The sequence below is a fragment of the Oenanthe melanoleuca genome, chromosome 2, assembly GCF_029582105.1.
Source record: "Oenanthe melanoleuca isolate GR-GAL-2019-014 chromosome 2, OMel1.0, whole genome shotgun sequence".
In the NCBI taxonomy this organism is placed as follows: Eukaryota; Metazoa; Chordata; class Aves; order Passeriformes; family Muscicapidae; genus Oenanthe; species Oenanthe melanoleuca.
This window is the reverse complement of record NC_079335.1, coordinates 88,275,599-88,289,119: the sequence shown is the minus strand read 5'-3', so window position 1 is coordinate 88,289,119 and position 13,521 is coordinate 88,275,599. Positions and strand designations below refer to the sequence as shown.

Sequence of the window (13,521 nt, the reverse complement as noted above, 5' to 3'; positions counted from 1 at the left end):
GCTTTTGGGAGGTCAAATGGGTTGATAACTTGGCTAGCTGTCTCTGCTGAAACAGGAATAGGAAGTCAGATGTAACAATTTGCCTTTGACACAGAAAAAAAATGTTTGTTTTTGTTGATCGGATAACAGAACCTTGGGATGTGCTAAATCTCTGAGCTGGAATGTTTACAGTTTAGATAGGGTGTGCTCAGAAGACATTTGCAACATTGGCCTGTTCTAAAACAAGGACTTTTAGGAGATATTTGTAAACACACACTGTTAAAGTGAAAGCAGTGGAAAACAGAGGGACCAGCTTCATGTCATTGCAGTTTGCACCCTTCTTCTAACAAGAAACTAACTGGGCTCTCAAGGTCCCCTGGCTGGAGATTGCCAAAACTGTGTCTGGAGCAAGCAGTGTCCTGACTGCAAGGCAAGCAGATCAAGGCAAACAGAGATGTGACACAAAGCCAGACCTCCAAAGGGCCAGCAACAAACTTCTTGACATCAAGAGAAGCATGCAGAGCTTGCCAGAAGCCAAGGAACAACTCAACTGACAGGAACAAGGAAACTGATCCTGCACTGAATTCTGCAAAATGTACTGAAAGCCATCTATTGAAAAAAAAATTTCCATGTATTTATTTTCAGAAGGGGTGATCTGAGAATTTTTCTTTCAGCACTTGCAATAAGATGGTACCTTTAACAACTCTGCCATTTCATCTTGTCAAGCCACAAAAAGTGCAAACTTGCAAGAATAAGGTCCTACAGACTTTTTTCCACTGCAAGCACTGAAAAGCACTTTTAACAATTTTAGATTTACATCAACAGAAATAATGGAATAAGTTGATTTTCCTTCCATAACAATTTTGGTGTGACTGCTCAGTGAACAAAAATAGTACCTATAATATTTTAATCTGCCCCTATGTAATCTTACAATCAAATACATTGCTGATTATTATACAGTAAATATGTTATTCAATGTAGCCAAAATTAAAACAATTAAAACATTGACAACTGCCAATGTATCAAATGTATCTCAATGACTTAGAAAGCTTACCCAGTGGAAACTTTCAAATCTTAGCTACAAGGACAGTCAGTGAATCAAACACTGGGAGACAAAGCTGAGGATTAGACCTTGGGGAAGTCACTATCTCTAACAAAAGCCTTTGCCACATTAAGAAAACAACATGAACAGCTACTGACTTGCTGAGATTTGGCAAGAAGAGGTTTGGACCCGGACATGAGGCTGTTTTGAAACCAAACACATTTACTGAAGTAACTATTACTACTGCTTTTCATAACTGGCAATTAAACTAGTCAGAATGTATCCCTAAACCACTCCTCTGCAAGCTCCTCAATGAGTCCTTCCAAGGGCAACTGGAGATGAGGAAAGGACAAGTTCCAGCTCTGGCCAGATCTGCAGAGGCAAAAAGGAGAAGTAAACACCAGTAACAATCCATTATTGAACATCTCTCTGCTTGTACTCTCAGTATTCACATTTCATCTCCCTCTTTCCCAGCCCAGGGATGGGAAAAGGTAAGAGCCAGACATGCTGTGAGAGAGATCCTGGGAGGAATTCTGCTGCAGGTAATTCCTTCCATATCGCCTACTACTCCAGTGTGGAGGAGCCCCATGTGCCCAGACTTTGAATTTGGGGCACCTCTAACCTCTGATAGGCCTCATATACATGCTACTGAACAGAAGTTGCAAACTATGCTGGAACAGGAAAAATACCTTCAACTACTATTAGTCTTACACTCTTGACTAACTTTAACAGCCATGCATTTTTAAGACAACTGTATATTCCCATTTTTATAAATAAACATTTTTAACACACACTATCTATTCTGCTCTGCATTTTATTAACAGTGTAAGACAAATATGATATTTTCTTAAAGATGAGTAAAAAAGCTGTTTGACTGATGACACTGTCTATCACACAACCCAATGTTGTCTCACTGCTGCCCTGCCCTCTCCCACTCTATTTTTCACATCCCCCTTCTGTCTCTGTACTTCAGGCTCCAAGGATTCACAAAAAGATTTTTGCCTGTACTGTGCCAAGCACAGGGAACACAGTTAGTTTCTCAGGGGCTCGATGCAACTACTTAGAAATCCAGATGTTAGCACAAGACATGTAATAAACCAGAAGTGTCCAAGAAACACAGTTCGAAGTTTGTGTTCATCACTCCCTCACTTCAACTCCAAATTTCAACATTCATTACAGAAATAATTACAAGGGAGAATAGCAACCTGTAAACATACAAGATTTCAGCCTCAAGTGCCTCAGCATCTGGGAACAACTGGCTAGTCTCTACATGATCCATGCAAAGTCCTGCCAGCGGGAGTGCCTCCAAAGGAGTGTTTTTCAATGTACCTGTGCATTATGTGTGCAAAGATAAGCAACTGGAAGCTTATCTTTGATAGAAGCTGCCCCACCTCCCAAACTCTCAGAAAAATGAGGAAGTAGAACTGAAAAGAACTCATAGATTTGTTATATTATAGGATGACAGTCTTACAGAAACCTTTCTAGAAACTTTCTGCTAGCTGGTATTCTAATCATGACTGTGACAACTAATGCCCATTGGCAAAATAGGCATTTTGTCCTCATTTTTGTGGAATGTGGAGAAAAGACAAGAATTCTTGACTTTTTCTCTAGTCTTTACAAGTGTACATTTCCTTAATTTGTTGGTCCATCCTCCCAAAATAGGATAAGCAAAGTTAACAAGGGGATTGAAATTGCTCAAGCCATGCACATTGCTTGTGCATTTGCAACAAAAACATTGACCAATCCAAAAAATACATTCCTCATAGTAGTACTGTCTAAATTATGTACATGTACGTGGCTTCTGCTTCACTCCTGGCAAAGGGCATGACTGCCTTTCCCACAGATTTTCTGTGGAAACTGTGATGAAGAGTCCCCACCACTGAAACCATGAGTGCAACTGTGGAGAGGTCAAGAGGGTGCAAGATTGCATCTTCTCTATTGTGAAAAATTTCAGCAAGCAAGTTATTGCTGGCCCCGTGGATGTTATCTTAGCCCTAAAATGGGTAAACCCCATGGGGAAGAGTTCCAGTACCAGTGGTTGGCAGAGTGCCTGCTGCTGTGAAAAATGTTCCAGTGAGTGCAGTGGTAAACAGCACACAGGATCAGCTTGATTTCCCCAATGACTACAGCTTCATAACCTTCTTTTCTTTTTTTTTTTTTTTTTTTTTTGAAAGGAGAGGGGAGGGGGAAGACTGGCTTGTTTTCCCTGGTCATCTCCCCACCTCCATCAGAATGCTTCAAAAATTAATCACAGGCAGGACACATGAACTCTCCCATCGACTGCTCAGACATAACCAGTGCCAGCCTGCGTGTCACTGCTTCTACTTAACTCTGGAATTTTCTTTGCATGCAAAGGATCAGCCTGGATGCTGGTTGTCATGAAATGTGTTTTTCCTTCTATGTACATAGAGATTTAGAGCGTGTAATTTTGAATTATTTGCAGCTACATGTTCACATGTAGCAAAGAAATCTTCCCCATGCCATAGCAACATACAGTACATAAGAGTGTAAGCAGAGGCAGCCCCAAAGAAATCACATACAGCTCTTCTGTTCCAGTGATTTTTCCTTCTTGCAAATATATAGAACACTTAAATGTTTTCAGATTTGCTAGGTGTTTTTCCCATCTATCTGAAAATTCAAGTTTGTATAACCAAACATGAGTATCATCAAAGCCTCTGTCAGATACCCAGACAATGTCCACTCCTTGAGTAATGACTCAAACTTTCCATCCTCTTCTCATTTTTACAACAAAGCAAAAGGCAGAAAAGCTTGCAACAGACACAAATACTGACAGCCTCAATTAAAGGGTAGAAGCATGAGCATGGCAGTAAAATGGTAATTTTTCCTTCTAATAAAAAGTGATTCTGTATTCTGTCTCCTAACCAGTATCTGGACAAACTAGAGAAGTGGGTGCTTAAGAACTAAATGGTTTGACAAGTCCAAGTGCAAGGTGCTGCACCTGGCTCAGGGCAATCCCAGACACGGGTACAGAATGTGAGAAGAACTCACTGAGAGCTGCTCTGACAAAAAGGACTTGGAGGTTCTCATGGATGAAAACCTGGACATGAGTCAACAGCATCAGTGCTTGCAGTCCAAAATGCCAATCACACCCTGGGCTGCATGAAAAGCAATGGGGGCAGCAGATCAAGGGAGGGGATTCTGCCCCTCTACTCTGCTGAGACTCCACCTGGAATTCTGAATCCAGCCCTGGAGTCCTCAGCACAGCAAGCATGTGACCCTGAGACAGCATGACTAGAAAAGAGCCACAAAGATGATCAGAGGGCTGGAATAATTCTCCTCCAGAGACAGGCTGAGAGAGCTGGGATTGTTCTGCCTGGAGAGGGAAAGGCTCCAGGAACACACTGGTGTGGCATTCCAGTATCTAAAAGGGGTCTATAAAAAAAGGAAAAGTAATTTTTACACAGGCAGATAGCAATAAAACAAGCTGAATGGTTCTGAGCTAGAAGAGGGGAGATTTACATTAGATGCTAGGAATAAATTCTTTCCTCAGAGGAGTAGTGAAACACTGAACAGACTGCCTAGAAAAGCTGTGGATGTCTCATTCATGGAATGCCAGGTTGGATAGGACTGTGAACAACCTGGTCAAGTGGAAGGTGTCCCTGCCCATGGCAGGTAGGTTGAAACTAGATGGTCTGTCTTCAAGGTCCCTTCCAACCCAAGCTATTGCATGATTCTATGCTCTCTTGTCTCTCCTTGCCACAAAAATCATGTATAACAAGTACCCATGATGGCTGTGTCTACAACAATCTCAAGAAATCCACAGGAAGAAACTCCATGCAAGGAATTTGCTCTAGTGTGCACAGGTCCAAAATTCAGATTCATGCGTCCCAAATCGTTGTGCCTGGTGCTGGCTGGCTTTGGGACTCCAGAGATACTGACTCACTCAGAAGGAGCAAGGATGCTTGTAGGTCCCATAGCTAAGTTAGCCCAAGCTCCACCAAAACTGAAACTGTACTTGCAGGAATCAAGGACACTCAAAGCAGAAGACAAACTGGTGACCTTTCTAACTACATACTATGGGTTTTCTCCTGCGGGCTGAGCAGATTCCCCCAAAAATACAATAAAAAAACACCCAGACCTTGGTCAACTCATGACATTTTTTCATTATTATAACAGAGTAAAAGAAACCAGGAATGAGAAACACATATGTGATTGTGCAAAAGTACCAATACATACAAAGAGATCTAGGAAACTCCAGAAACAAAGTGGTTTTTCACATAGCTGCACTTTTTATTTGAAAGTGTGTTTGCAATGTAGTTAACCTAGTTATGCTCTCAAGCCTAGAAATTTCTACTTGGCACCTCTGCTCCTCCTGGAAGACTAGGAGTTGGAAAACTTCAGCAGGAAGGGAAGGATAAGGACCTTTGTAATTTGAGACACTCTTTCTTTTTTTTTTAGTGTTTTAGTATCTCCTAGCAGTGACCTACTTTATGGATGTAAAGCCCACTCAGTTCCCACTGAGCCGGAACCATTTAGAAGAGACACAGAACGAGTACTGAACACTATTTTCTTACTGATCAGCACAAAGTTATTTGGCACAAGCATCTCTGTAAATGTTTGTCCAAGACTAGGTAAATTTGCAGTGCACGATGGCCCTCAGACCTGTGCTTCTGTCAAGTGAGAAGGCTCATAGTCTAGCACTGAAACTCAGCTATGCTTCAGCAGAAATACAAAGTGCTAGAGGCTGAGCTTAGTATCATTGCTGTCTTTCCCTCTGGATCTGTTCTTTCTTGTTTTGTTCAATGCTTCCTTCTGCAAACCAAAAGATTAGTTTTCAAATGGAATGAATAGAAGGGCAAAGAAGACAATTTGTGAAGTGCATTATACCGGGCTCTGCTTTGCCATGGAGAAACCAGAGGAAGAGAAGGGAACTGCACCCAGCTCTGGGCAAGTACCAGAGGAAAAGCACAGCTCCAGAATCACTTCCAGCCTCATGACACTGAAGGCAATGTCTGCTTTAGGACATGCAAGGAGGTCTGACAGACTCAGCTCACAGCAACACTGGCAGCTTGCCACAGTATTTTGTTCACGTGTGCCTGAGACATCCATGGGCCCAGAGCTGTAATTATGGTCTCAGATATCACAGTACTACTAGCCCAGGAGATATTTATGGATCTGATACGTACAACCTATAGGCACTGTGAAGTTTCAGGCACATTCAAGGTAACTCCCCACTCCAGAAGAGGGACAGCAAGTCTGTAGCAGTTCTTTCAAGCTACATCAAAGCAACACACTCCACTGGGTCTCACCACTGAAAATCACTGAAAGGTCTGAACAGGGTGAGCTGCAAGCACAGGGCTTGGGCTCACACCACAGATATTATCAGAGGTATACTAATGAGCTGCAAACCAGGTTAAGCATTAGCACTGCTTGTTTCCCTGTGGAGTGGCTTGCTGCTTCTCACAGTTGTGTTTTAAACTCACAATAATAATATGGACAAGTACATACTTTCCTCCACCAAAAGGGAAAGGCCAGGCAACCACTTCCACACTATTTATTTCTACAAAGCTTGTGAAGTGTTTATAGAACAGAATGCAATCCAAGAACCTAGCTAGAGAGAAAAAACTCCATACTGTTTGCTATTTATATTGCTAACTTTTGCCCCAAAGCATACTATCACACAGAGTCACCAAAATCTGCAGGAAAGAAGCCCACGACCACCAGCGAGGTACATGCATAATATACCTCAGCATGGGGAACAGACACTATTCCAGGTTGCCAAATGCTAGTTCCACATGAAGCCTAGGGAGGTTTCTGTGTCCTTGTGTGAGCAGACAGGACTTTGTGTGAAATACCCCCATCAGGCAGTAAGATGCATGGGAGAAAAGGAGTCTGATTCTCATCGTACTGGCTTGGCTCTGGAGTAGCTCTGGTTTATTTTGAGAGAATAACTCCACTTTACTACAGCTTTAGACACTCTGCAAAGACACACCTCTCAATCCATAATCTAAAGCATTACTTCCAGCACCATAGCTGCAGCCATGCCTTTATCAATGTGCAGTACTTTCTCCAAAACAGCTTACATTCATTGATGGAAGTGTTTCAGTCACTTTCATGTTAAAGCAACAATTCAAACACCCACTCACATTCATGCAAGGACAAGTCCTATACAGGACAAGAATCAGGACAATATATTTGTTTTGAAAAATATTTAAGGACAGGATTCTGAAACTTCTGTTTATGTAAATACTGGAATCCCAAACCCCGTGCCTGCCCTTAAGTGAGACAACTTGCCCTTCAGGCTGAGGGCAGCCAAACATATCAGATTGCTCTGCCTGCTGGAAAGCTGCATGGGGGTATTTCAGTCATAGCCTGTACCTCTGCTAAAATTTACTTCTTTAAAGCACTCAGTGTCTATTGGCCAAGAGGATTCAAAGTCGTCATGCAGTGCTTTCTTCGCTACAGTAATTCTAAATATTTTACAACTTACAGTGCTCTCTGAAGGAAGACATTTGATATTGCTGTAAGCAGTTAGAAAGCAGAGTGCTTTCATATTACAGAAAATGCAGAGCTTTAAAACAAACTAGACTGAAGCATCTTCATTACTAAAGCTGCTTTGCACTGAGAAAGCCTTATGATGAGAAGGCAGTGCAAACATTCCAGTAAATGCAGTTGTCTATTCTTAGTGTCAAAAAATTTCAAATGCAAACTAGAAAACAAAAGCATGGTATATTTTGTATGTGCTTACATAAATGATGTAACCCTAAACCCTGAGCAGATTAGAAGTGTACATTAACACGGATTAGAAGTTAACACTTACAATGCAGGCAAACATTTTTTTTTCCTTCCTGATACCAGCTGCATGAGACCGTGGCAGAAGAAATGCCTTTAAAGCAGGAGGAAGTATCAGCATTTTAAACTCAGGCTTCCTCCAGCTTAGTCAGGTATTTTTTCCAGCATGAAAGAAGTTAATCCATTTAAACTAAAACATACTGACAGTATGCCATTTTAGCAATTGCCTTTCACACATCTCCTAATAGCGCAGCATTCTTAAACACTTCGAACAGATATTCCTCCAAAAGTTACACTGACAAAAGTCATTACACCCTTTTGGGAAGTACTTGATGTCTATTTTCAGCCTTTAAGGGGAGACCAAGCTTTCCTTCTGCCTCAGCTCTAAGCACCGCATAGTTTGATTCTGGCCAAACCAAAAGCAACGTTTATTTTAGCTATTTAATCATTCTAGTGCTTACCTTAAAAAAAAAAAAAAAAAAAAAAAAAAAAAAGAGAGAGAGAAGAAGAAGAGCAGCCTTTTGCACTCGTTAGAAGCACACCTTGTATCCCAGCACACCTGGAAAGCAGAGCGGCACTCGCTGCCCGCGGCGCGCCTCCTCAGCGGCCGCGCTGGGCGCGGGGCATTCCCGCAGCGCAGGATGTCACGGACCCGGGCTCGCACAGGGCAGATCGCTCCCGCACGCCTGCCTCTCCTCCGGCTGCCGGCCAGCTGGACACCCTCAAGGGCTGCCGCAGGACTCGTCCGCCAGCCCCGGTGCCGCTCCGCCGAACCATGCCCGGCTACCGAGCCATTGTATCCCGAGCGCGTCACCGCCCGCATGCAGCGGCGGTGGGAAAGCTGCGTTTATTTATACAGGAAGCTTCGGCACAGCACTTCCTACTTCCCATGCCAGACTCCATCCCGCCGCAGGTGATTCCTTAAACCCCGTCAGCTCCCAGCCAATGCACACGCCCCGCCGTGCTGATCTGGGTCTCTGCGCAGCTCTGAACCGCAGCGCCCATCCCAGCCTGGCCAGGTAAAACTGGGAGCGCTTTTAAGCATCTGATGTGACACCCATCAAAGCCCTCCAAAATTAACCTGTTTGCACAGCAGCTGATGTCTGTCTGAAACCTTGCTGGCTTCTGCTTGTCATCCAAATGAAATGTCATCCAAAAAAAAAAAAAAAAAAAAAAAAAAAAAAAAAAAAAAAATCAAAAGTAAAGTACCTGTGTAATTTCAGATCTGAGTGTTTAATGATGATGGTGCTCACCTTGTTCTGTCAATACTAAAATTTCGCTCTTTAAGCTGTCCCTGTGTGCAAGAGGGGTTGGGAATCCTGCAGTTCTGTATTCCAGACTTAAGGGTGTGATTCACAGCAAGTAGCAGGAGAATATCTAATTGTGCCACATGACACCAAACCCGCAAGAACTTTTCCTGCTGTACGAAATGCACCACACCCACAGATAAGAAACACAGATATACCAAGAGTGCAGAAGGTGCAGAAAAACAGAAGGAAGTATAAATGTTAATCTACAATTTTCTTAAGATGAAATAAATTTATTTTGTACTTCATGCAATCATTGCTGGCATTTTGCCTTCAGTACTTTCCTGTGAAAAATTATATATAAGCATTTCTTCCGGGGTATATAAAAGCTCACAGCTGAGCTTTTAGTTATTTTTCAGTTATTTTTGTTATTTTCAGACAATTATACTGCATCAGATTAATTTAAGAGGGAGGAAAAAAGGTTGTGCAACTTTAATTCAGCCTCTTTGCTGAATTATTCCTTTATATTACAGCTTTGCTTGAATTACATCATATATTCTTTTCCTCTCAGAATAAGTACAAACTTAGAATTTATCTATTTAACACTGGGTGTTATACATAATTTTATATATAGTTATATAATATATATAATTTATATAATTTTATATATACAATTTTTATATATTTATGTATTATTTATATATATATTTAGGGACTGAGAGAATAATAACAAGAAAAAATATAACTGTTCCAACATGTGGAATCTTGTTGATCCCTATGGTGCTCATCAACAGGGCTGCAACAAGATTAGGCAAACTAGAGCCATGTCACATATAGTGCCACTTGAGCTGTCAGAGCATTTCCCAGCAGAAGCAGACATATAAATTCTCAGCAGTGGCCATCACTGCTCTCTTTACTACCTTCCCTCTGCTTCCAGCTCCATGTTTTCCTCCTGCAGCTGCCCCCTTTGTTGTTCTGCCTCCATCACACTATTTCTTGATGGGCCACAGATGAAGCTCAGCAAGAAAACTCTTCCTGTTCTCAGCCCCTGTGCTCAGCACCAGAGCACTTGAACAGCAAAAGGCAATTATCTCAAGGAGGAGAGTGGTGAGAGAGAAGGATGAAGGAAATCAAGTCATTCATGCAGGTGTAGGGGAAATGGCAGGGCATGAAGTTCAGAAGCAGAGCAGGGCAGCTGCCAATACCAGAGTAGCAAAAGTAACATCTGGTTTGGTTCTTACTCATTGCTGGCACAACAAAACAAAAACAAGCTTCACTGAAGTAGCCTCCACCAGTGAAGAGACACAACTACAACAAAGATTAGTCATCTTCCTTTCAGATAAATGATGAGGCCAGCTTGTATCTAAGGGGGTGTTCTTTTAAACTATGAAAACTAGACTTTGTACATTAAAATGCACAAAAATTCTGGAAACTTCAGCTACAAGCATCCCATCATATTTTTATCCTATCTCCTACTGTCTCCACGCAAGTTAAAATGTGATTGCATAAACGTGCAAAACTGCTTACAAGAAAATTATTTTCCCTTAGACATCACAAAATTGGTGAGGAAAATCAAAGATGTTTCTCAAGAGATTTAATTAACTGGAAATGTTAAGATATGCTTGTTCCAAACGCTTCTCTTCTGTGGGGCCCAGATTTACACACTGGGCAATCACTTACTGATGCTCTGTGGACAGCTGGCTATGCCCCTGCTTCCATCTTCTCTTCAGTACATATATATATATATATATATATATATATATACATACTACTTTTGTGCTTACCCAGGATCCCCACAGCAAAGAGGAGCTGAAGGTGACGTGGCACTGCAGGAGCTCAGGCTATAAGGACTTGAGATGATCAATACTGATGATTCTTCCAATTGCCATCACCAAAAGACGTGAGCTGAACTTTTATGAGCTCTTCTGTCAAAATGATTTCTCTTCCAGCTATACCTCAAGCCCAGGTACTTCACAGTTGCACAGAAGCACATCTTCTTGGCAAGCTAATTTTGTGAAATGTTATGAGTCATGCTAAAATTGCTACCCAGCTCAAATCCCTGAATCTCTTAACCCAGATTGATTGGCTTCCTTTCTGAGCCAACAAATAAAACACAAGTTCACATTGTCACACAATTCCAGACAAGGCACAAGCTAAGTTCTCCCTATTTGCTTTCTGTTTGGATAGCAGTGATGTAAAGCACAAAACTGAGAGGGTCCAATTAATTTTTTGGACACTCTTAACTGATGCTTTTATACCTCTAGGCTGGGGGAATAGCTGAGCCTTTGAGATGTCAAAATGCAATATCACTGGAAACTTTTAGTTGAGTTTCTAGCCAGAATAAGAATAAAGGCTGGCATAGTTAATTACTAACATGGCTGTGTCATCCTTGCAGTGATTTGAAATACTTCAGAAATGACTAAGCCACTCTGCATTAACTGAAATTACTAATTAATTTTTGACATAGATAGGTAAAAAAGTAATAGTGTGCCCAGTGAAAAGATCACTCACATCCCACAAACAAAATACCAAGTGAAAACACTGAGTTAGAATATAACTAACAGTTTAATTGCAGTTCTACATAAAGAAATACGATTTGCTTATGAGGGGAAAAAACAAAAAAATTCACTCCCCTGTTTCACAGTTTTCAACTAACAAAAAATAAATAACCTGAAAAGCAGTTGCTATCCATAGGTGTAATATTAAAACAGGTTTTATAACAAGCTTTTTAAAATCAAAGCCTAACTTTAAAAAATGAATCTCTGTCCATTTTACTTAGTGTACATGTAAATAATCAATTTCCCTATGGAAAAAGAAAGTATTTGTAGATGTAAGAGAGACAGTTTCACAACAAAAATAGATACTAATGAGTAACATAACCAAAGCTGAAAACAAAACAGGAAGAGGTTATGCACAGGGAGTATACATACATTATCTGAAGCTGCAAGTGTGACACCCCTGATATCATGGACTAAATAGTTGTCTTCAATGGGAACTATTTTAAAGGGGGATTACACCATCAAAAGTCATTTGTGGTACCTTCATTAACCAAATGTTTTAAAAGGAATCTCTATTCCATATATGCATTTATGCAGTCATACAATGCTAGAAATCAGATGTCAGTGCAGAAAAATAAGAGCTATGTAATATTTTGCACGCAGACAAGCTTTAATCAGCATAGCTACAACAAAATCAGGACCACATATTTTCCTTTTTAAATAACCCTATTGTTCTACAATTCTGAGTTGGTATGCAAGTCACTCACTGAGAAACCAGGCTTGAAATCTTCATTAATCCCTTTAGCTAAAACATAAAACTTTATTATAAGGAGTTTTCTATTGTAGTGAAATAAATCAAGTTAAATTATTTTGAAAGAATAATAGGTGCAGTGTAAAGAGCTTTTTATTTTACCATAAAAAAGGGAGTGGGATGGCACAATGTCTACTGAACATTTATGATTATGATCTCAAAATGTGTGGATTTGTCTCAGACACAAAGAAAAGTGGTAGGTGACGTACACTCATCCTGCTCCTTCCAACAATGCAAAATGCACTATTCATCAAACTTTGTTGGCATAGTGAACCATCTCCAAACACAATCATATGGCTTCCATAAGTTTTGTATTTCTTCTATATCCACATTTTTTCCTGTGTTTATACTTTAAACTGTCTTTTGGTGTTTGATCCATACAGAACCGTGCTAGAGGAAAAAAAAATAGAGCCTCAGCAGAAAACCATAAGAGTGAGCCTGCTACCTCAGTGGGTGGGTTTCAGATGCTTAGAAGTTTCAGTTTAAGTATCCAGGCCAATGGCTTTGACAGTGTATTACCAGAATTGCAGCACAGCTTGTCTTCTTGGGACCTGGAGGCACTGAGACAAAGTGTACCTGCCCCCATAGCAAAACCTGCTGGTGGCAGAGCTCCACTGGCAGTACCACCAGGAGCAGGCATTTTGCCACTGGCAACCAAAGAGCTCTGCAACAGCTCTACAGAAATTTTTGCTTGGGCTAGCTCCTTCCTGCTCACTAAGAGTATGGAGAACCAGCCTACAAGAAGAAAACAAGCCACGTTGCTGTGAGCCTGCCATAAATAAGACACTGATGAGCAGCAGCCATCCAGCCAGAGCAGCGCCCTCAGCCCCAGGGCACGTCCCCAGCCACCTCCTTGCAGGCTACTGTCACACTGCCCCTTGACCTTCTCCTGTGACACGAGGAGTACCAGCCATCAGCTCACAAGGCAGTCATGTCCCTCCCCAGCTGCACAGTGATCATCAATGAGGTGACAGCCCTGCAGCCAGGGACATGGGATACCACCTGGGCTCAGAGGCCACCCTGTGCAAGCAGGTGCAGTTCCCCAGCTGGACAGCACATGTAGCTCCCCCCAGACCAGCACCACCTCGTGAACTGATGATAAAAAATAAAATGGAACCAAACAGCTTGCTTTGCTCTCATATTCTTGTGTTACACATACAGAAGTGGAGTTGCTCAGTTCTTATGGGCATC

The 13,521-nt window shown here is 41.5% G+C and overlaps 1 protein-coding gene across 3 annotated transcripts in view; it reads right to left on the bottom strand.

The window, feature by feature from the left end:
- RNF144B (ring finger protein 144B) overlaps positions 1–13,521 on the bottom strand; it is a 69,134-nt gene that overhangs the window by 37,842 nt on the left and 17,771 nt on the right. The window contains exon 1 of one of the 3 annotated variants that reach the window (XM_056483964.1): positions 8,317–8,660. The exons of 1 other annotated variant lie outside the window; for it this stretch is intronic. In XM_056483964.1, coding sequence (XP_056339939.1) covers positions 8,317–8,597 — 281 coding nt within the window. In that variant the 5' untranslated portion in view covers positions 8,598–8,660. Of the gene's footprint in view, positions 1–8,316; positions 8,661–13,521 lie in introns of those variants that run through there. One more of the 3 variants, XM_056483966.1, reaches the window with a different exon arrangement.